The sequence below is a fragment of the Heptranchias perlo genome, chromosome 31 (genome assembly GCF_035084215.1).
Source record: "Heptranchias perlo isolate sHepPer1 chromosome 31, sHepPer1.hap1, whole genome shotgun sequence".
In the NCBI taxonomy this organism is placed as follows: Eukaryota; Metazoa; Chordata; class Chondrichthyes; order Hexanchiformes; family Hexanchidae; genus Heptranchias; species Heptranchias perlo.
The window spans coordinates 34,473,903-34,497,889 of NC_090355.1; the positions used below are offsets into that span (position 1 = coordinate 34,473,903).

General features: G+C 47.5%; 2 protein-coding genes across 4 annotated transcripts in view; one reads left to right on the forward strand and one right to left on the reverse strand.

The window, feature by feature from the left end:
- zer1 (zyg-11 related, cell cycle regulator) overlaps window positions 1-5,028 on the reverse strand; it is a 33,330-nt gene extending 28,302 nt beyond the window's left edge. Inside the window, exon 1 of one of the 2 annotated variants that reach the window (XM_067969957.1) lies at window positions 4,935-5,028. In XM_067969957.1, coding sequence (XP_067826058.1) covers window positions 4,935-4,974 — 40 coding nt within the window. In that variant the 5' untranslated portion in view covers window positions 4,975-5,028. Of the gene's footprint in view, window positions 1-4,519; window positions 4,658-4,934 lie in introns of those variants that run through there. The other variant, XM_067969958.1, reaches the window with a different exon arrangement.
- Window positions 4,903-23,987, forward strand: part of tbc1d13 (TBC1 domain family, member 13) — a 41,480-nt gene continuing 22,395 nt past the window's right edge. For both annotated transcript variants that reach the window (XM_067969959.1, XM_067969960.1), the window contains exons 1-10: window positions 4,903-5,112; window positions 9,952-10,025; window positions 11,112-11,152; window positions 12,225-12,286; window positions 14,757-14,856; window positions 15,438-15,520; window positions 17,994-18,153; window positions 20,515-20,716; window positions 21,440-21,603; window positions 22,730-22,890. In XM_067969959.1, the coding sequence (XP_067826060.1) occupies window positions 5,090-5,112; window positions 9,952-10,025; window positions 11,112-11,152; window positions 12,225-12,286; window positions 14,757-14,856; window positions 15,438-15,520; window positions 17,994-18,153; window positions 20,515-20,716; window positions 21,440-21,603; window positions 22,730-22,890 (1,070 nt within the window). In that variant the 5' untranslated portion in view covers window positions 4,903-5,089. The remainder of the gene's footprint in view (window positions 5,113-9,951; window positions 10,026-11,111; window positions 11,153-12,224; window positions 12,287-14,756; window positions 14,857-15,437; window positions 15,521-17,993; window positions 18,154-20,514; window positions 20,717-21,439; window positions 21,604-22,729; window positions 22,891-23,987) is intronic.

Consider the following 23,987-nt stretch of genomic DNA (forward strand, 5'->3'; position numbering starts at 1 on the left):
GAGGAAATAGTTTCTCTCTATCGACCCTATTAACTCCTTTAATCATCTTAAACACCTCAATTAGATCACCCCTTAATCTTCTATATTCAAGGGAACACAAGCATATACAACCTGTCCTCATAATTTAACCCTTTTAGCCCCAGTATCATTCTGGTGAATCTGCACTGCACCCCCTCCAAAGCCAATATATCCTTCCTGAGGTGCGGTGCCCAGAACTGAACGCAGTATCTCCAGATAGGGTCTGACCAGAGCTTTATATAAACTGCAACATAACTTCCACCCCTTTATATTCCAGCCCCCACGAGGTAAAGCCCAACATTCCATTAGCCTTCTAATTATTTTCCGTACCTATCCACTACCAGCACAAGTAGTTGATTATCGATTTTAAATCAAATGTAAATACGCTGGCTCACTGGGCCCAGTGTGGTTCTGAGCCCTAGAGGAAACCCCAGGATTGATTCCCAGTCTGTGATGAGTTAGCTGGGCAGCAGTGGGAGGGCAATTACAGTTGATCCCAGTGTCCCGGGTCTAGGAAGGGGAAACTCAGTCAGGGTTTCTGCCCCGAACACTCTCCTGCTGGAAACTGCATCTGCACATTGGGTGAGGGTGATCCTGATGCCCTCCACGGTTCAATAACCTGTCAACTCTCACTGTCCGCATGAAGCACGGCCACTAGGGTGAGGAACCCCAATGAGCCGCAGCTTCCTGTGGAATTAACACCTGCAAAGGTCAGGGCCTTCAGGAGAGAAGCGGAGAAGACAACACCATTCAGCTCATCGATCTAGTGCCCAGTCCCTTAGCTCAATCAGTGGAATTAAATTGGCAAAGGAATTCTTAGAAGGGGACCACAGTATGATGGTCGTGTCATCGACCTCGCACCAGGCTTTCCCGACCAATCCCTGCCCCTGACTATCCTGACCAATCAATGCCCCCTGACTCTTCCGATCAATCACTGCCTCTGACTATCTTGACCAATCACTGCCCCCAACTCTTCCAACCAATCACTGCCCGACTCTCCCGACCAATCACTGCCCCTGACTCCCCTGACCCTTTGCCAGCCCGACACGACCTCTGAACTCCATGCAGTCAAAGTATCAATGCTTGAGTGAACAGCAGAAATTGAACTGAAGCAGCTCTAACTGTAACTGAAGCAAAACACTGCTATAATTCAATGTTCTAACAGCACAGGGGCCAAGGGAGTGTGAGGCAGGAGGCAGCAGCGGGTGGAACATCACAGCTGTGTGAAATCCATTTGGGGAAGATGGGCTACTCACTGTCAAGGCAATTCAATTCATTCAAACAACTTGGAAAGTACTGAGAGAATTTTGTTGCAACATTTTGTTTGTTTAAACTGGGTATTCATTTACCACCAATTCATTTAGATGGACTTGCTGTAATTGGCTTTTATTTACAAGTAGGACAACTTCAAACAACTCACCGAGCTGTAACGGACAAACTGAAGTTTCAGTCTCCAGGACACACTGTACTATACAGAGAATCACCCAACAATACCTCAACCAGAACCAAATTCTGATAAATACTGCCAGATCCTCCCTGGCAACAGGTGTGATGCCAGAGGATTGGAGGACTGCTAACGTTGTACCATTGTTTAAAAAAGGGAGAAAGAGTTGGACCGAGTATTTATAGGCCAGTCTGTCTAACCTCGGTGGTGGGCAAATTATTGGAATCAATTCTGAGGGACAGCATAAATTGAGATTTAGAAAGGCACGGGTTAATCAAGGACAGTCAACATGGATTAGTTAAGGGAAGGTCGTGTCTGACTAACTTGATTGAATTTTTTGAGGAGGTAACAAGGAGGGTCAATGAGGGTAACGCGACTGATGTAGCGTACATGGATTTTAGCAAGGATCTTGACAAGGTCCCATGTGGAAGACTGGTCAGAAAAGTAAAAGCCCATGGGATCCAAGGGTAAGTGGCTAGTTGGATCCAAAATTGGCTCAGTGGCAGGAAGCAAAGGGTAATGGTTGACGGGTGTTTTTGCAACTGGAAGGCTGTTTCCAGTGGGGTTCCGCAAGACTCAGTACTAGGTCCCTTGCTTTTTGTGATATATATTAATGATTTGGATTTGAATGGGGGACTCAAGAAGTTTGCAGATGATACAAAAATTGGCCGTGTGGTTGATAGTGAGGAGGAAAGCTGTAGACTGCAGGAAGCTATCAATGGACTGGTCAGGTGGGCAGGAAAGTGGCAAATGGAATTCAATCCAGAGAAGTGTGAGGTATTGCATTTGGGGAGGGCAAACAAGGCAAGGGAGTACACAATAAATAGGAGGGTACTGAGAGATATGGAGGATCAAAGGGACCTTGGAGTGCATGTCCATAGATCCCTGAAGGTAGCAGGACAGGTAGATAAGGTGGTTAAAAAGGCATACGGGATACTTTCCTTTATTAGCCAAGGCATAGAGTAGAAGAGCAGGGAGATTATGTTAGAACTGTATAAAACATTGGTTAGGCCAGAGCTTGAGTACTGCGTACAGTTCTGGTCACATTACAGGAAAGATGTGATTGCACTAGAGAGGTTACAGAGGAGATTTACGAGGATGTTGCCAGGGCTGGAGAATTTTAGCTATGGGAAAAGATTGGATAGACTGGGGTTGTTTTCTTTGGAACAAAGGAGGCTGAGGGGAGATTTAATTGTGGTATATAAAATTATAATAGGACTAGATAGATTGGATAGGGAGGACCTATTCCCCTTAGCAGAGGGGTCAGTGACCAAGGGCATAGATTTAAAGTAATTGGTAGAAGGATTTGAGGGGAGCTGAGGAGAATTTTTTTTCACCCAGAGGGTGGTGGAACTCACTGCCTGAAAGGGTGGTAGAGGCAGAAACCCTCAACTCATTTAAAAAGTACTTGGATGTGCACTTGAAGTGCTGTAACCTACAGGGCTACGGACCATGTGCTGAAAAGTGGGATTAAGCTGGATAGCTCTTTTTCGGCTGGCACAGACATGATGGGCTGAATGGCCTCCTTCTGTGCCGTAACTTTCTATGATTCTAAAGGCTGGGCTTGATCTCCTTAGAGCAGAGAAGATTAAGGGGAGATTTAATTGAGGTGTTCAAAATTATGAGGGGTATTGATAGTGTAAATAAGGAGAAACTGTTTCCACTGGCAGAACGTCGGTAACCAGAGGACACAGATTTAAGATAATTGGCAAAAGAACCAGAGGGGGGAGATAGGAGAATTTTTTTTTTTACACACAGCGAGTTGTTATGATCTGGAATGCACTGCCTGAAATGGTGGTAGAAGCAGATTCAATAGTGATTTTCAAAAAGAAACTGGATAAATAGTGGAAGGGAAAAAATTTGCAGGACTATGGGGAAAGAACAGGGGAGTGGGACTAATTGGATAGCTCTTTCAAAGAGCCGGGACAGGCACAATGGGCCGAACGGCCTCCTGTGCTGTATGATTCTGTGTTAAATCGAGCATTAAGGCCAGTCTCGTTTTCTTTCTGTTTAAATGCTGCAGCCAGGCTCGGAACCACGAGCTACTCCGGGTGGAGAAAGAGATGCAGTACTGAGAGAGACACAGAGCTATGGAACCTTTCACCTTCCTCAGTCTTCTCCTTCTCCCACAATCTTCAACAATTCTACAAATCAAGTTTGATATCACCTACCCACGATCCCTGATTTACTTCATCCTGTCTCCTACTCTATTCATCTACATCATGTCCTGCACTGTGCACCTTGCCTGTCACCAAGGTTTCGTAAGTCACTGTTGTAATGTGGGAAACACGGCAGACGATTTGCGCACAGCAAGGTCCCACAAACAGCGATTCAATAAATGACCAGATCATCTGTTTTTTAGGTGTTGGTCGAGGGACAAATATCATCCAGGACACCCCTGCTTTTCTTCGAATAGTGGCCGTGGGATCTTTTACGTTGACCTGTGAGGGCAGACGGGACCTCGGCTTCACATCTCATCCGAAAGACGGCACCTCTGACAGTGCAGCACTGCCTCGGTACTGGCACGGGGAATGTCAGCCTGGATTATGTGATCAAATCTCCGCAGTGAGGCTTGGAACTCACGACCTCCAGAGAGCTGCCACTGAGCCAAGACGGACACCGGATCTCTGTCTGGGGATCTACGCCCGACCAATCGTTCTCCAGGATCCTGTGCCCGAGGCCAGGCTTTTGCACCCAACCAATTACCAGCCAGGATCCATGGGTTTATCACATTACAGTGATCACTACTGGAGGGAGGGGGGGGGGGGGGCTGGGGTCAGAGGTCAGATCAGGTGATGGCTCCACAGTTGAATGGCCCATTGACACTCACTGTTTTCCCCCGCCCCACAAGTCCTGGCCTTCAGGCCACCCCCCTCCTCTCTCTCTCTCTCTCCCTCCCACTCCCACTCCCCACCCCTCAGGCCCCGCTCTCTTCCCCCCCCAATCTCCCAAGGCCCTTGTCCTTCTCCCCGGCCTCTTCGATCTCGGTTGCCGGGGCCGCCTGTGTCCCAGGTCGCCACCCCCCGCCCCCCGGGCCGGGTCATGGCGGCTGCCCACCTGCTCCTCCTGCCGCTCCCGCCGCCGCTCCGATTCTTCAAAGAAAAATGTTCCCCTTTTTTTTTCAAATCGAACTCCGTCCGCGGCTGTCAACAAACTCCAGCTCCACTTCCGGGTCACCGGACCCCCCCGGCCTGTCAATCATTAACTACTTCCGGTGTGAAACCGGTCCGCCCCACGGGAAAAAATCCGTTAGAAACAAATACATGATGGAAAATAAAATTAATGCCCACCACGTCCTTTTAAAGATTTATAACTGTAACTATTTAACATTTATGATTTACTCATCTATTTATTATGACTTTTGTGATTGCTATTTCTAACGGAGATCAAGATTTATAATTTACAAAAATTATTTGAATCTAACTAGCTCTAAAGTAAAAGTATTTAAATCTTAAAATACTAATATAAGTACCGGGATATTTTTTAATCAAAATTTCCAGCGTGAATCCCATAGTGGGCGGATAATTATTTGATCCTGAGGTAATATGTCCATGTTTCTGGTCGGACCCATTGCTCCTAACATCGGTTTCCGGTAGCGCACTGCCTGCCGGGAAATAGGAAGTCAACATGTCGACTCTGTACAAGAACAGGTGAGGAGGGAAAATGGAGGCGGGACTGTGGTCGGCGGCCGGGCTTCCCCGCTAATGACAGGCATTGTGCAAGCAGGAGCCGGCCTACAGGGTTCCTCCCTCTTAATGGCAGGGTAAAGTCTGAATGCACATCGAGGGCAGGGACGCTGGGCCCGGGGGGGGGGAACCAAGAGCCCATTTAAACAGGTGTGTTCTCCATCACCTGAGTGAGGGGCTGCGGAGTTGGTCTTTTTACCCCCCTCCCTCTCTCTCCTCTCCTCTCCCCTCTCCCTTCCCCCTCCTTTCCCTTCCCTCCCCTCCCCCTCCTTCCCTCTTCCTCCTTCCCTCCCCTCTCTCTCCCCCTCCTTCCCTCCCCTCTCTCTCCCCCTCCTTCCCTCCCCTCTCTCTCCCCCTCCTTCCCTCCCCTCTCTCTCCCCCTCCTTCCCTCCCCTCTCTCTCCCCCTCCTTCCCTCCCCTCTCTCTCCCCCTCCTTCCCTCCCCTCTCTCTCCCCCTCCTTCCCTCCCCTCTCTCTCCCCCTCCTTCCCTCTCCCTCCTTGGCTGACAGTGCCAGAGACCAATAGGACCAACCTGCACCCCCCCATCCCCCAGGCTGTGGGGCTTTTTTCTTTTTGGCATAATCTTAACCACAAGTGCCAGAAATTGATGAAAAGTGTCTGAAATCGCACTCTTCTGTGTTGTGGGACTTTAAACGTCGACTGTCTGCTCCTCAAAGGGTTTGACCCAAAATTGACTGTCTTTCCTCTCCTCGTGCTGACTGGCCTGCTTGTGTATCTCAACAGCAGCTTACATTTATACGGTGCCTTTAATGTGGTAACATGTCCTGAGGCGCTTCACAGGAGTGTAATCAAACAAACATTAACACTGAGCCACATAAGGAGCTATTAGGGCAGGTTACCAAAAGCTTGGTCAAAGAGGTAGGTTTTAATGAGCATCTTAAAGGAGTAAAGAGAGGCGGAGAGGTTTAGGGAGGGAATTCCAGAGCTTGGTGACGAGGCAGCTGAAGGCACAGCTGCTGGTGGTGGAGTGATTAAAATTGGGGCTGCGCAAGAGGCCAGACTAGGAGGAGTGCAGAGATCTCCAACTTGTTTTTGTTTCAGATTTTCAGCATCTGCAGTGTTTTGCTTTTTACTTGTGTCATTTAGTGTTGTATTTGGGTTGCAGCTGATCTGGGCTGCTTGAATGTTTTGAAAATATGAGCCAGGGCACTCAAAAGGCTGTGATTCAATATAGGAGCCCATTTTTACATTGAACTACATACAATGTACAACACAGAAACAGGCCATTCGGCCCAACTGGTCTATGCCGGTGCTTATGCTCCACACGAGCCTCCTAACACCCTACTTCATCTCACCCTACCTGCATTACCTTCTATTTCTTTCTCCTTCATGTGTTTATCCAGCTTCCCCTTAAATGCTGTATGCTATTCGCCTCAACTAATCCTTGTGGTAGCGAGTTCCATATTCTCACCACTCTGGATAAAGAAATTTCTCCTGAATTCCCTATTGCATTTATTAGTGACTCTCTTATATTTATGGCCTTAGTTTTGGTCTCTCCCACAAGTGGAAACAACTTCTCTCTGTCTACCCTATCAAACCCTTTATACTCTCAAGGACCTCTATCAGGTCACCCCTTCAGCCCTCTCTTTTCTAGAGAAAAGAGCCCCAGCAATCTTTCCTGATGGTGGTGGAGTGATTAAAATTGGATATAACCTCTCAGTTCTGGTATCATCCTTGTAAATCTTTTTTGCTCCTTCTCCAGTGCCTCTATCTCCTTTTTATAATATGGAGACCAGAACTGTGCACAGTATTCAGTATGGTCTAACCAAAGTTCTATACAAGTTTGACATAACTTCTCTGCTTTTCAATTCTGTGCCTCTAGAAATGAACCCAAATGCTTTGTTTGCTTTTTTCATGGCCTAATTAACCTGTGCGCTACTTTTAGTGATTTGTGTATCTGTACCTCCAGATCCCTTTGCTCCTCTATCCTATTTAGACTCTTATTTTCTAAGGAGTACGTGGCTTCCTTATTCTTCCTACCAAAATGCATCTATTATGTTTTATGATGTAGAGATATTTTAGTTATTAAAGTTTTCAATGAATTTTCCTCAGCAAAGAAAATGATCAGCTCAAGCCACAACTCCATTCTCTGCCTCTCTCTGTAACCTCCTCCGGCCCTACAACCCTCCCTCCCTCTCTCTCTCTGTAACCTCCTCCCTCCCTACAACCCTCCCTCCCTACAACCCTCCCTCCCTCTCTCTCTCTGTAACCTCCTCCGGCCCTACAACCCTCCCCCGGCCCTACAACCCTCCCCCTCTCTCTCTCTGTAACCTCCTCCGGCCCTACAACCCTCCCCCTCTCTCTCTCTGTAACCTCCTCCGGCCCTACAACCCTCCCCCGGCCCTACAACCCTCCCCCTCTCTCTCTCTGTAACCTCCTCCGGCCCTACAACCCTCCCTCCCTCTCTCTCTCTGTAACCTCCTCCGGCCCTACAACCCTCCCTCCCTCTCTCTGTAACCTCCTCCGGCCCTACAACCCTCCCTCCCTACAACCCTCCCTCCCTCTCTCTCTCTGCAACCTCCTCCGGCCCTACAACCCTCCCTCTCTCTCTGCAACCTCCTCCGGCCCTACAACCCTCCCTCTCTCTCTGCAACCTCCTCCGGCCCTACAACCCTCCCTCTCTCTGCGTCCCTCCAATTCTGGCCTCTTGTGCATCCCTGATTTCCTTCGCCCCACTATTGCTGGCCGCGCCTTCAGCCGTCTAGGTCCGAAGCTCCGGAATTCCCTCCCTAAACCCCTCTACCTCTCCTCCTTTAAGATGCTCCTTAAAACCTACCTCTTTGACTGAACTTTTGGTCACCTGTTCTAATATCTCATGACTTGCTGTCAAATTTTGTCTGATTACGTTCCTGTGAAGCGCCTTGGGACGTTTTTACTACATTAAGGATGCTGTATAAATACAAGTAGTTGAACCATCTTAACCTGCACTGTTTGGTTTTGGTAAAGAGCTGTGACTGTAATTGTATTTAAATGAGTTTGATGTTTAAATTGTAACTCCACAGGGTTCTTAGGATAGAAGTTTCCAGAACATAAGTTGATGGAGATGATTTTGGTTATTCGAACCTATTGCAATAAATTAATTGTCTTCAGCTAAAACCAAAAATTAAATTGTTGGTGACCATTAGTTTTACTAAGTGTTGAGAGACTGTGATGCAGTAATTTTTTTTGGTGCCAATTCAGTATTGTCGCGGTGCTACAAAGTGTTTGCTCCCAAACTGAATCTCTGAAGAAGATTTTAAAAATAAGACTTTTAGGAACATAGGAATAGGAGTAGGCCATTCAGGCCCTCGAGCCTGTTCTGTCATTCATTTAGATCAAGGGTCATCTGTATCTTAACTCCATCTACTCGCCTTGGTTCCATACCCTCGCCTAACAAAAATCTAACAATCTCAGTTTTGAAACTTTCAATTGACCCCCGGCCTCAACAGCTTTTTTGGGGGAGAGAGTTCCAGATTTCCACTCCCCCTTTGTGTGAAGAAATGCTTCCTGATATCACCCCTGGACGGCCTAGCTCTAATTTTAAGATTATGCCCCCTTGTTCTGGACTCCCCCCACCAGAGGAAATAGTTTCTCTCTATCAACCCTATCAAATCCTTTAATCTTAAGCACCTCAATTAGATCACCCCTTAATCTTCTTTACTCAAGGGAGTACAAAACCTAGTCTATGCGACTTGTCCTCCATTTAACCTTTTTAGCCCCGTTATCATTCTGGTGAATCTGCGCTGCACCCACTCCAAGGCCAATATATCCTTCCTGAGGTGCAGTGCTCTAAATGCGGTCTAACCAGTGGTTTGTATAACTGCAAATACTTTTTCTTGCAATTGCTTGGTAGGCGAATACATCTCCTGATGTGGTACCGAACCATACAGGCCAGGCAGGGCCCAGGTTGGATCCCCAGTGCGTTGTTAGCTGATCTCAGTCAGAGAATCGGTGTGAGTGCTCCCATCAGCCAGGGTTCCCGCTGGTGATTGTGGTGTGAAAATGCTGGCGAGGACAGGATGTGCTTGGCTGTGATGCCCACCCACCCATCCCATCTACCGTCAGGCACCTGAAGAACACCCACTTGGTGAGGTACTTGAAGCCTGCTGTCGATCATGGCACCGTACTCCCAGCAAGAGCTGGTGCCCGTCAGGAGAGGAAGGATGAAAATGTAGTGCCAAACAACAGCAACTAGCATTTATATAGCGTCTTTACTGTAGTAAAACATCCCAAGCTGCTTCACAGGAGCGATTATCAAACGAAATTTGACACCGAGCCACACGGAGATATTAGGCCAGGTGATGAGGTAAGTTTTAAAGAGCGTCTTAAAGGCGGTAGAGAGGCTTAGGAAGGGAATTACAGAGCTTAGGGCCTAGGCAGCTGAAGGCACGGCCGCCAATGGTGGGGTGATGAAAATCGGGGATACGCAAGAGACCAGAATCGGAGGAGCGCAGAGATCTGAGGGTTGTAGGGCTGGAGGGTGTTGGAGAGATTGGGAGGGGCGAGGCCATGGGGGGGATTTGAAAACAAGGATGAGAATTTTAAAATCAAGGTGTTGCCAGACTGTAGGTCAGCAAGCACAGGAGTGATGGGTGAACGGGACTTGGTATGAGTTAGGAAGATAGATGTTACACTCCCTCTTCAGGTGATCAGTTTGAACATAACAAACAGCTGGATGTTCGTGGAAGACGAGTTTGATCTTCCAGCTGTCTTTGTACTCTAAACCCACGTCAATCACATTGTAACCAATGCTGGTCTCTTTGAAAGGCCCTTTACTTACAGAATGGTGTTTTCTGTTCATAGGATTGCAGAGTTCAGAGTTGCTCTGAATGAACCAAAGATCAGCCTCACCAAACTGCGAGAGCTCTGCTTTAGTGGTAAGGAGAACTGTCTCTCGTTGCAGTATCAGATTCTGGAGAGCAGATGGCAAGACGCCTTTACATATTTATAGTATGTTTCTGCAGAAGGTACAGAACCGATACTAACTAATTGGTCTTCATTTTAAAAAGAAACTTTTCTCACCTTCAATTTAGTACAGTTTGATGCAGTGTGGTGCTGATTAACACTGATTTCTGAAAGCCCTTTTTGCATTATTTATAAAAAAAAATCTTCTCTCCTTCATCCGCTCAACAGTATCCAAAAGCTGACCTTGTCCCTGCGATTTGTAAACTTGTAAACATTTCAAGAATCTGCCCTTGCAGAGTTGAGAGACCCGGAGATTAACAACCACCCTACTTGCAGCAATCTGCTTCTCAGATTAAATGTCGTCTCGTGCTGCCACCCACGTTACATATTAAACTCTGATATTGATTTTTTTTTGCCTACAAATTAGATAGAAACATGGAGCACAACTAGTTCAGCAAATACTGCAAAAAATGCACTTTATATAAAAAAAAATGATACCAATGAGAAAAGTCCAGAATGGGTCAATTACCCTTTGAATGAACTTTGCATATAAAAATAAAAGCTGATGCATTTATTTCCCACTTTGGCCCTCGTACTACTTTTAGTATCTGTTTGAATTATAATGTGAAATACATAATGCATCCCCCACAGGAATGAAGGGACTATTTGGTCTTCCCAAGTACCGAGGATTGGCATCCAGGATTGGGAAGGACTCGGGTCAGTGCTCTCAGGAGGAGACAGGCTCTCTGACAGACCTGCCACATACACCAAAAGTATCTCCAAACCCCCCCACCCCCTCCAGTTTTGTTTCTCAAATACGAAATCCCCTGTTGGGTTTAACATTGCAGGATAAGGGGGTCACGTGAAGATCTCCAGTCGTTCTATGGGACGGTTTTTATACTCAGCCTCGACACCCAGTAACTCCGTGTAGCCTTTTTACGAGAAGCACAACGAAACTTAGCTCGATATCCAATGTGACGAGTGCCACGATTCTCTTTGCGTTTCATAATGGATTTTTAATACGAGTGAGTCTGAGCTTTTCCTGTTTCTCCTCACAGGAATTCCATTTGAAGGAGGGCTGCGCCCGCTTTGTTGGAAGGTGGGTTTTCGTTTGAGAATGAATTAGGGTTGCCAACTCTGGACGTATTCCTGGAGGTTTCATCACATGACCCTACTGCCTTCAACCGCCCCGCCCGGTCAAAGAGCCTACCTTCCCATCTCCAGTATTTATATAACTAATAAACAAAAAGTGTTCAAAGAAAATAATGAAAGTGCGCACTTTTTCTAAACGACCCTATGATTTTTTTTTTCCTAGAGGCTCCAGGACAATCCTGGAGGGTTGGCAACCCTGGACTAGATTGAGTTTCTTGCTCTTAACACCGTTATTGGGTACTGGGGGCGCGAAAGGGAAGTTTGTAAATGGTGCGTCCAAGGGAATCGCGCTGTGAGAAACCTGCTTCGTGGGAATGGTACGCGGTGGGGATTAGAGGTTGGGTGCCCGCCCCAGCAGTTGTGGATTGAAATGGCCCCGGCAATGTATCTGGATCAGCACGTCCGGTGATGGGAGACCAGGTGACCGCCTCACGGTAACATTTAAAACTTATTCAGACATCATCTAAATTAGATACTGGCAGCTCTCCCCGGAGGATCGGCAAGTTCGCCCAGTGAGAAGCTGAGCTGGACACAGTAGGGAGGTCCCAGACTCGACCCCCGGACCCGTCCGTCCGCCCCAGTCTTGGACCACCCCAATCTCGGCCCAGGTAGCGGGCAGGTTTTTTGGGTTGGGGAGAAGGGGAGCGGGGGTTGGAATCGGCCAGGGTTCCCAACCCTGATCACCATACAGCAACCCCAAGCTGAAGAGTGTGGGTGTTTGGATAGGATTGGGCCTCCTGGTGAGACCAGCCCTAATGAGACGGAACGCCTGCACTCACTGTAAAGACTCCTGTGACCGATGGCCAGTTGTGTGAGGTACCAGAGGGTGCCTGCACCAATGGAATCCATTCCTTATTTAGCCTTAAAAGTCTCTGACCTCATCCCCTTGTTTCCCCAATTCGATATCGCGCATCAGCAGCCCCCCCAAGCTGCTCCCTTTGTCACCACACATCCTTGCTCTGCTTGATCTGCCTTGTTAAAAATATATTTTAATCTGCGGCTTCTTGTCTTGCTCCCAGATCCTCCTCAATTACCTTCCCACGGAGCAGGCCCAATGGAGCTCCTTCCTGAAGAAACAGAGGTGAGAAGAAGCATTTCTATCGGCACTTGTGGGTGATTCCACCTCTGGGAGCATCAGGGACAATCCCAAGATTTGGAAAGGGTGGATGGGGTGGTTCTGATGGCTGTAAAGTGGGAATTGACAGTCAAGTCTAATTGAGTAGAATGGGCCTATACTCTCTGGAGTTTAGCAGAATGAGAGGTGGTCTCATTAAAACATAAGATTCTGAGGGGGCTTGACAGGGTAGATGCTGAGAGGTTGTTTCCCCTGGCTGGGGAGTCTAGAACTAGGGGACCTAGTCTCAGGATAAGAGGTCGGTCATTTAGGACTGAGATGAAGAATTTTTTCACTCGGAGGGTTGTGAATCTTTGGAATTCTCTACCCCAGAGGGCTGTGGATGCTGGGTCGTTGAGTATATTCAGGACTGATATCGATCGATTTTTGGACTCTAGGGGAATCAAGGGATATGGGGATCGGGTGGGAAAGTGGAGTTGAGGTCGAAGATCAGCCATGATCGTATTGAATGGCGGGGCAGGCTCGAGGGGCCGTATGGCCTACTCCTTCTCCTATTTCTTATGTTCTTTCAGAGCTGGAGCATTAGGAAATGCCTTCCTTTATTTAGGGGGATGGGGAGAGAGAGAGCGCCTTAAACCCGTCACCACTCATCAGCTGGGCTCCAGCGCCCCTGCACGCGCACACCCTTCCTGCCCCACAGACTCTCTGAAGCAGTATGCTGGATCGTGGCCTGCGTGCTGGGTGCAACACAAGCAGAGATAACAAGCAAAGAAGGGAAAATCCTCAGCGGTTTTCCAGCACCTTTGTGCGTGTGTCCTGGAGCTTGCTGGTTGTTGCCCGAGTCAAATGCATCTGCCTCGTGGATTGACTTTTCAAAGGGTTTAATGGGTGTAAGGATGATCTAGTTATGCTTTCAATCTCGTCACAACAGATAGAGAGTCAAGACACCACGCCGTAGGTAGAAATTGCCCACCTACTGTTACCAGTAGGGAGATCTTTCAAATGATAAACATGTAAATAAACTCAGCTGACTGGTTTGTCTGGTTAACCCTTTCATGCACTGGTTCAAAGCTGGTGTGTTACTTTAGATTGACGTCAATAATTCGTTCCCGTTGCTGTAAATGTCTCAGTCCGTGAGTAAACTCTGTTGGTCTAGTCTGCTAAGGAAGTGCCTGATATTAATCATCTCCTGAAGTGATGGGGGGATGTCGTGCGCGATCAATTAATGGGCCTATTGTTCGTCTCGGGCTCATCTCCACAGGTTACTTTGTGCACAGGAATTGCACTTCAGTTCACAGGAGCTGTGGGATTGCCAGCGGGAGCTAACTTTAGTGTTGGGCGCTGGAAGGAGGGGCCCAATTCACAGTCACCCCATCAAAGCTCACCCCTCGACTATCCCAGTGCTCCCATCTTACAAACAGCCCCAGTGTTTGTCTCTTCTACCCGACCTGGCAGATTCCTAATACATGTCTCTTGGATAGCTCTTTCAAAGAGCTGGCGCAGACACGATGGGCTGAATGGCCTCCTCCTGTGCTGTATGATTCAATGATCTGTTTTAAATTTACTTCTCAATAATTTCCATTTATAGCCTCTATTTCTGGCCTACTTTTCTGGCTTATTTATTCTAGATTGACATTATCATTTTATTTATAATAGATTAGAAAATTGTTTGCCATTTTCCAAATGCCACCCTTTTGTTATGGATACAAAGCAGTCTTAAAATGCAAAGTTCCCTAACAAAACAGCAATTAAACTTGATCTGTGTTTACTTATCAACAATTAGTATTTGGCGCCTTAAAGGGACACAAATGTATCTTAGCAGAAAGTATATTAGGTATTACATGATATTAAAAAAAGTGCACCATCCGACCTATCTCAGGATATGTTATATACATAGAATCATAGAAGTTACAACATGGAAACAGGCCCTTCGGCCCAACATGTCCATGTCGCCCAGTTTATACCACTAAGCTAGTCCCAATTGCCTGCACTTGGCCCATATCCCTCGATACCCATCTTCCCCATGTAACTGTCCAAATGCTTTTTAAAAGACAAAATTGTACCCGCCTCTACTACTGCCTCTGGCAGCTCGTTCCAGACACTCACCACCCTTTGAGTGAAAAAATTGCCCCTCTGGACCCTTTTGTATCTCTCCCCTCTCACCTTAAATCTGTGCCCCCTCGTTATAGACTCCCCTACCTTTGGGAAAAGATTTTGACTATCGACCTTATCTATGCCCCTCATTATTTTATAGACTTCTATAAGATCACCCCTTAACCTCCTACTCTCCAGGGAATAAAGTCCCAGTCTGTCTAACCTCTCCATGCTCCACAGTGGAGGAAGGATTGGAGGCAGAGCAGTCATTGAGGTGGCTTTTGGTGTCAGGAGTCCAGAAGCAGTGTGCTCCATCAAAGCCCGGGGTATAAGGGACTGCCAAAGTGTTTGGTCTGATCCTACGTGGTTTATTGAATTGCAGGGAGATTTATGCACAGTTCCTGAAGGAGATGATTATTCAGCCTGGAATTGCCAAGGCAAATCTGGGCATCTTCCGGGAGGACGTCACACTCGAAGACCACGTGAGTCTCCTTCGCTTTCTGTCATGGGGGAAAGGTTTCATTAGTGGCTGGTTACAGGTGTTGACTACAAGTACTGGACCTTTTTATTTGTTTTAGGTTGGCAGTACGATTGTTTCAAATCCCTATCTCTGTGACCTCCTACAACCCTACGAGATCTCCGCACCCCTCCAATTCTGGCCTCTTCCGCATCCCCGATTTCCATCGCTCCACCATTGGCGGCCGTGGCCCTAAACTCTGGAATTCACTCCCTAAACCCCTCTGCCTCTCTCTTCTCTTTTACGATGCTCCTTAAATCCTACCTCTTTGACCAAGCTTTTGGTCACAGTCCTAATATCTCCTTATGTGACTTGGTGTCATATTTTGGTAATCGCTCCTGTGAAGCGCCTTGGAATGTTTTACTATGTTAAAGGCACTATATAAATGCAAGTTGTTGTTGAAAAGAGATTGAGCAGTGGGAATTTGCTTCGACTAATTCTGTGATCTATTTCTGGAGAGGTCTCCCTTGTATGGTTCCCATTGTGTATTTTCTCTCAGTGGAATTTTCCCTTTTTCTGATTGTTTGTTTATTTCTTTCGGAGCAGCCCTTGAATCCAAATCCCGACAGTCGATGGAACACGTACTTTAAGGACAATGAGGTTCTCCTGCAAATAGACAAAGATGTTCGGTAAGCAGGGAACAAAAGCGAGTAATGACGTAGCACCTTTCGTGTCCTTGGTATGTCTCCTAAACGCTTCGCAGCCCATGAATTACTTTTGAAGTGTGGTTGTTTGGACGGCAAACTCCCCAGCCAGTTTGTGCAGAGCAAGGTCCCTCAAACAGCAATCAGACAGATGACCGGTTAGGAACAGGAGGAGGCCATTCAGCCCCTCAAGCCTGCTCCGCCATTCAATTAGATCACAGCTGATCTGTACCTCAACTCCACTAACCCGCCTTAGCTCCATATCCCTTGATTCCTTTACCCAACAAAATCCTTCGTTCTCTGTCTTGGGAGCCCTAATTGTCCCACAGCCTTCTGGGGGAGAGAATTCCAGATTTCAACCACCCTTTTGCATGATAAAGTACTTCCTGATTTCCCTCCTGAATGGCCAGGCTCTGATATTAAGATAATGTCCCCTTGTTCTGCATTTCCCCACTAGAGGAAATAGTTTCTCTGTATCTACCCTATCGAATCCTTTTAACTTCTCGATCGGATCACCCCTCGATCTTCTATACTCAAGGGAATACAAGCCAAGTTTATTCAAACCTGTCCTCATAATTTAACCCTCTGAGCCCCAGTATCATTCTGGTGAATCTGCGCGGCACCCCCTCCGGTTGATCTGTATTTGGTGGTGTCAATTGATAATCGTGAGAGCTGCCTGCTCTTTGCAATAGTGCCACGGGATCTCTTGCGTCCACCCGAGACGGCAGGCGGGGCCTCGGTTTATCCCAATGACAAACACCTCTGACAAATGCAGCACTCCCTAGGCGATGTGCTCAAGTTCCCTGGAGTGGGATTTGAACCCACAAATGTTCGCAAGCGAGCTACCACTGAGCCATGCCAAGACTCTGAAGCATAAGCAATGCATTTTATGGTGATATTGTAAAGCACCAGGTCACCCCTCTGCTCCCCACCCCCCCCACACTCTCACAAAGGCAGCAGGCAGAGTCTGCATTTCCCCACAACTACTAGCAAAACTGTTGGTATTGCTTCCTCTAGGGACTAGCTTTGGAAGGGGGTGGGAGAGAGAGAGAAGTTACTGACTCCTCCAATACTTGCAACGCTATCACTGGCTGATTCGCAGCTTTTGGAGGAAGGGGTGGGAGTATTATAAGTTGTTAGCTAGCGATATTTGGTCTTTTTTATTTTATTCATTCTCAGGATGTGGGCGTCACTGGCAAGGCCAGCATTTATTGTCCATCCCTAGTTACCCCTTGAGAAGGTGGTGGTGAGCCGCCTACTTGAACCGCTGCAGTCCGTTTGGTGACGGTTCTCCCACAGTGCTGTTAGGTCAGGAGTTCCAAGATTGTGACCCAGCGATGATGAAGGAACGGCGATATATTTCCAAGTCGGGATAGTGTGTGACTTGGAGGGGAACGTACAGGTGATGGTGTTCCCATGCACCTGCTGCCCTTGTCCTTCTAGGTGGTGGAGGCCCGGGTTTGGGAGGTGCAGTCGAAGAAGCCTTGGCGAGTTGCTGCAGTGCATTCTGTCAGTAGTACACACTGCAGCCACAGTGTACCAGTGGTGAAGGGAGTGAATGTTTAAGGTGGTGGATGGGCTGCTGATCAAGCGGGCTGCTTTGTCCTGGATAGTGTCGAGCTTCTTGAGTGTTGTTGTGACTGCATCATTTAAAAGGCATGGAGGGGAGTCAAACTCTTCCCACAGGAAAGAAGGGAGGGTAAAGTATCAGTCCACCCGAATAACTTGCAGGACCCCAGATGGTGATCGCACAGTGGTGGCAGAGATCTGTGAGCAGGTTATGGTGTTTTGCCAGGCTCGTTTAGTGTATCGGTGCCAATTCACGAAAGAGGAAGACTCACACTTGAGCTACATAATTATACAGCACAGAAGGAGGCTATTCGGCCCATCGTGCCTGTACCAGCTCTTTGAAAGAGCTGCCCAATTAGTCCTACTCCCCCTGTTCTTTCCCCATAGCTCTGCAAATTTTTCCTATTATGTGCCGCTGTATGTTTCTGGTGTGATTGTCTTAATTCATCAGCTCCAATTGTTTACACCATTCTTGCCGCCAGCACCAGACCTGTAAGCACCAGTACTTCACCCCAGTGTAACCTCTCCAGTTTTGGAAGGTTGATCTCTTGAGTATACCACGGGATGCTTTTCACAAGGCGAGTAGACTGAGTTTGAAAGTTTCACCAGCTCGCCGTTGCGCTTAATCGAGGATCACGACTCTGCATAAATAGACAAACCCACAGCTGGACCTTACTGAAACCCAAGTGACAACACCAGGTTCCCGTGCCTGGGTGGGGAATGTCGTGTGGTGTGCCTGCCAGGGAGGGAGGAAAGCACTCCAAATAAAAGAAGTGGGGAGAGAGAGAGAGAGAGAGAGAGAGAGAGAGAACTGAACAAAACTGTTGTATGAAACTGCCTTTCTTTCTGTTATTTAAACTGCCTCTTTCCGCTCGTTTCTCCCTCCTAGACGGTTGTACCCAGACATGGCATTTTTCCAGCGGCCCACAGACTACCCGTGCCTTCTGATCATGGACCCCCAGAACGAGTTTGAAACCCTTCGCAGGCGGGTAGAACAGACCACCCTGAAGTCCCAGACTGTCGCGCACAATCGGAGCGGTGTTACAAACGTAAGAGCCTTAGTGTGGGATAATCCGTATATTTTTAATAACCGATTCTTAGAACCAGAGACAGTAATATGTCTGACAACAAACTATATTTACATCGTCTAATTTTTGCTGAGTTTAACTTTGGACATTTTATGACCCTTGGGTTATTGTACAGATTGCTGAACACATATACAGCTATAGGGGCCTCATCTGTGTCAATATCCTGTTCCACTGTCTAAACTTTCATCCAACTCCAATGTTATCCCAGTATCACTGATCATTATAGAATCATAGAAGTTACAACATGGAAACAGGCCCTTTGGCCCAACATGTCCATGTCGCCCAGTTTATACCACTAAGCTAGTCCCAATTTCCTGCACTTGGCCCATATCCCTCTATACCCATCTTACCCATGTAACTGTCCAAATGCTTTTTAAAAGACAAAATTGTACCCGCCTCTACTACTGCCTCTGGCAGCTCGTTCCAGACACTCACCACCCTTTGACTGAAAAAATTGCCCCTCTGGACCCTTTTGTATCTCTCCCCTCTCACCTTAAATCTATGCCCCCTCGTTATAGACTCCCCTACCTTTGGGAAAAGATTTTGACTATCTACCTTATCTATGCCCCTCATTATTTTATAGACTTCTATAAGATCACCCCTTAACCTCCTACTCTCCAGGGAAAAAAGTCCCAGTCTGTCTAACCTCTCCCTATAAGTCAAACCATCAAGTCCCGGTAGCATCCTAGTAAATCTTTTCTGCACTCTTTCTAGTTTAATAATATCCTTTCTATAATAGGGTGACCAGAACTGTACACAGTATTCCAAGTGTGGCCTCACCAATGCCCTGTACAACTTCAACAAGACATCCCAACTCCTGCATTCAATGTTCTGACCAATGAAACCAAGCATGCCGAATGCCTTCTTCACCACCCTATCCACCTGTGACTCCACTTTCAAGGAGCTATGAACCTGTACTCCTCGATCTCTTTGTTCTATAACTCTCCCCAACGCCCTACCATTAATGGAGTAGGTCCTGGCCCGATTCGATCTACCAAAATGCATCACCTCACATTTATCTAAATTAAACTCCATCTGCCATTCATCGGCCCACTGGCCCAATTTATCAAGATCCCGTTGCAATCCTAGATAACCTTCTTCACTGTCCACAATGCCACCAATCTTGGTGTCATCTGCAAACTTACTAACCATGCCTCCTAAATTCTCATCCAAATCATTAATATAAATAACAAATAACAGTGGACCCAGCACCGATCCCTGAGGCACAGATTAGATAAGATCTGCCATCATACAGTTCAAACCAATTCTGCCTACATTAGCTACACAGAATGTACAGCACAGAAACAGCCTCCTCCCACCTTACTTCATCTCACCCTATCAGCATCTCCTTCTATTCCTTTCTCCCTCATGTACTTATCAACTTCCTCCTTAAATGCATCGACACCATTCGCCTCAACTACTCCATGTGATAGCAAGTTCCACATTCTAGCCACTGTTGTAGCTGTATTGGAACAGCTCAGCTAGGGGCCTGGCCAGTTACATCGAGTCTACAGCACAGAAACAGGCCATTCGGCCCAACTGGTCTATGCCGGTGTTTATGCTCCACACGAGTCTCCTCCCACCCTATCAGTATATCCTTCTATTCCTTTCTCCCTCACGTGTTTATCCAGCTTCCCCTTAAATGCATCTATGCTATTCCTTGTGGTAGCGAGTTCCACATTCTCACCACTCTCTGGGTAAAGAAGTTTCTCCTGAATTCCCGATTGGATTTATTAGTGACTCTCTTATATTTATGACCTCAAGTTTTGGAATCCCCCACAAGTGGAAACATTTTCTCTTCATCTTCCTCATCAAACCCCTTCATTATCTTAACGACCTCAATCAGGTCACCTCTCCACCTTCTTTTCTAGAGTTCTTGAACACAGGTCTTCAGCACTACAGCTGGGCTGCTGTTAGGACCCTTAGCCTTGGCTGTGTCCGGTGCACTCAGCTGTTTCTTGATATCTTGTGGAGTGAATTGAACTGGCTGAAGACCGGCATCTGTGATGGTGGGACGTCGGGAGGAGGTCGAGAAGGTTCATCCACTTGGCGTTCGTGGCTGAAGATGGTTGCGAACGCTTACGGCTTGTTTCTGGCCGTATTAGCTGTTCTGTATTGAAATAATGTTTTCTTACGCTTGGCGCATAAAAAGGCCGACATAACAAAATACTATTTTTCAAGAAAACAAAACAGGACCTGTGCAGCTATTGTCGGAGTTTTGTCACAATGATCTACCTATTCCGCCCTCCTTTATTAAAATCTGTTAATCAGCTTCATCCTCCAGCTGCTTCCCTCACGTTCTCTCTCTGCTCTTTTTGACAGGTTTCCTCCCCACGTAAAACGACCTCGGCCAACGAATACGAAGTGTTGCCCAATGGCTGCGAGGCTCACTGGGAGGTGGTCGAGAGAATCCTATTCATCTACGCCAAGCTGAACCCAGGAATCGCTTACGTTCAGGGCATGAACGAGATTGTGGGACCCGTTTACTACACCTTTGCTACGGACCCTAACACTGAGTGGAAAGGTGAGGTCCAGAGAGGCTATGTCGTGCAATGAAAACCTCTCCCTCCCCCTCCCTCCGCTCCACCCCTCCCCCTTCCTCCGCTCCACCCCTCCCCCCTCCCTTGGAGCATGGGTACCAGCATCCTTCTGTGACCTCACCCAGAGACCCATTCTTCATTACATTGGCCTGTTTCTGCGCTGTAAATTCATTCGGCCCAACTGGTCTATGCCGTTGTTTATGCTCCACACGAGCCTCCTCCCACCCCGCTTCATCTCACCCTCTCAGTATAACCTTCTATTCCTTTCTCCCTGATGTGTTTATCTCGACAGATTGTTGCCCACGAGGCTCATCACAGCTGTGCTAGAACCCTGTCCTCATTGGACATCCACACATGGACGTTCTTCCCATCAGGAGTCGCTGGGTAACAATCAGGAACGCGATCCCTGATGGATTTCCCCCCCCCCCCAAAACTAGGGGTGCTGAGGCCAAATGTAGAACCCCACCTGGTGCCCCAGGTGAAACCAGTTAACTCAGCGCTGACCTGAGGTTGAAACCGGGACCTTCCTAGTCTGTGTGGCACAGCAGCTACTGCAGCCTTCAAGGGATTAAACGTTCTATTCAGAGTTTCCCATTCCGGTGCCGATTTGAAGCAGTGCTAGCGACTTGTGCGGATGTTTTTGTTTCTGTTAGGAATTTGGAGGAAATAAAGGCATTCTGCTTTACATCTTTCCCTGAATTATCCAGAGCATGCGGAGGCAGACACCTTTTTCTGCTTCACGAGCCTGATGTCAGAAATCAGGGACAATTTCATCAAGAGCCTGGATGACTCGCAGTGCGGCATCACTTATAAAATGGAAAAGGTTTACTCGACGCTGAAGGAGAAGGACATGGATCTGTATCTCAAACTGGTAAGAAACGGTGTATTGGAGGGAGAATGCTGGACAGTGAGGAGTGCACCAAGTCCCATTCACCCATCACCCCACTGTGCTCGCTGACCGACATTGGCTCCCGGTCTGGCAAAGCTTCGATTTTAAAATTCTCTTCCTCATGTTCAAATCCCTCCGTGGCCTCGCCTCGCTCCTCCCTATATCTGTAACCTCCTCCAGCCCCTACAATCCTCCGAGATCGCAGCGCTCCTCCAATTCCGGCCTCTTGCGCATCCTCGATTTCCATCGCTCCACCGTTGGCGGCCGTGCCTCCAGCTGCCTGGGCCCTAAGCTCTGGAATTACCTCCCTAAACCCCTCCTCCTTTAACACGCTCCTTTTAAAACCGTATGTGTCTCAGTGTCAAATTTTTTCTGGTTATGCTCCTGTGAAGCGCCTTGGGACGTTAAAGGCCCTATATAAAGGCATGGTGTTGCATGAGGGGAACATATAAATGGAACCCCAGAAATCTGTTGAGGATTGCCACGCACTCGAGGGACACGGGCTCAAGCTTAGAAACGGGAAGGTGCATCGACCGTTTAGAGTTAACTACTTTTCGCATTTGGAATGGACTGCCCAGAGAGCCAGATAGTGGAAAAATTTCAAGGAGAATTGAATAGATATTCAAGGGAGTGGAAGATTTGAGGGATCTTAGCTTATAAAGAAAGAAAGAACTTGCATTTATGTGACGCCTTTTACGACATCCCAAAGCGCTTTACAGCCAGTGAAGTAATTTTCGAAGTGTAGTCACTGTTGTAATGTAGGAAACGTGGCTACCAATTTGCACACAGCAAGATCCCACAAACAGCAATGTGACAAATGACCAGATCGTCTGTTTTAGTGATGATGGTTGAGGGATAAATGATGGCCCCAGGACACCGGGGTGGGGGGGGGGGGGCACGTGGGGAAACAAGGGCTAGACGAGGGTTTGAGCAGCAGATGGGCTGGGGCAGACGATATTACGGAGGTGGAAGTAGGCGGACGTACATATTTTTATGTGTAATAACCAGTTGAACGAATTGACTGTGCGTGCGTTCTCAGAAGCTGACCTGAATAATTCGGGCATGGGTGCCTTGTGATTGACGCCTGTTCGTACATTTTATGCTTCAGCAAGAGCAGAGCATCAAGCCGCAGTTTTTTGCCTTCCGCTGGCTCACGCTGCTACTGTCCCAGGAATTCCTCCTTCCCGACGTCATCCGAATATGGGATTCCCTCTTTTCAGACATCGACAGGTTCGATTTCCTCATCCTGGTCTGCTGCGCCATGCTGATGTAAGTAGCAAAACTCACGGCCTTACTGGTGTTGGTGAAAAATCAGGGGAACGTAGGAACAGGAGGAGGCCCTTCAGCCCCTCGAACCTGTTCCGCCATTCGGTTATCATGGCTGATCTAAATCTTAACTCCATTTACCCGCCTTGGTTCCGTAACCCTTAATCCCCTTACCCAACAATAATCTATCAATCTCAGGTTTGAAATTTTCAATTGACCCCCAACCTCAACAGCTTTTTGGGGGAGAGTGTTCAAGATTTCCACTCCCTTTTGTGCGAAGAAGTGCTTCCTGACATCACCCCTGAACGGCCGAGCTCTAATTTTAAGGTTATGCCCACTTGTTCTGGACTCCCCCCATCCCGAGGAAATAGTTTCTCTCTATCCACCCTATCAAACCCTTTAATCATCTTAAACACATCAATTAGATCACCCCTTAATCTTCTATACTTGAGGGAATACAGGCCTAGTCTGTAAAAGTTGGGGAGTCCCAGGGTTGTTTGTCATTCAAATTCGTAGTATTGCCTGGCCTGTTTTATCAGAAGTTCGCTCATGTTACCCACTAAGATAGACGCTGGGCTGGCGAGAGCAGATTGTGAAGGAATTGAGTCTCAGGACTGTCTGATCTAAAAAAAATAATAGCACTTTATATATTGCGGATTCACTTTAGCAGCTACTTTATTTTGGGGAGCAGCAGCCAGAATAACGGCATGTAGAATTGTAGAGCACAGAAGGAGGCCATTCGGCCCATCATACCTCTGTTGGGTCTTTGAAAGAGCTAACCAATTAGTCCCACTTGCTCCTGCTTTTTCCCCATAGCCCTGCAAATTTCTCCTTTTCAAGCATCTTCCCAATCCAATCTGTGTGTCAGCCATGGCTCAGTGGGTAGCCTACTCTCGCTTCTGAGTCAGAAGGTTGTGGGTTCAAGTCCCACTCCAGAGAGTTGAGCCCATAACCCAGGCTGACACACCCAGTGCCAGTACTGTGCTGCACTGTTGGAGGTGCCATCTTTCAGATGAGATGTTAACCCGAGGCCCTCTTAGGTCGATGTAAAAATCCCAGGGCGCTGTTTTGAAGAAGAGTTCTCCCTGGTGTCCTGGCCG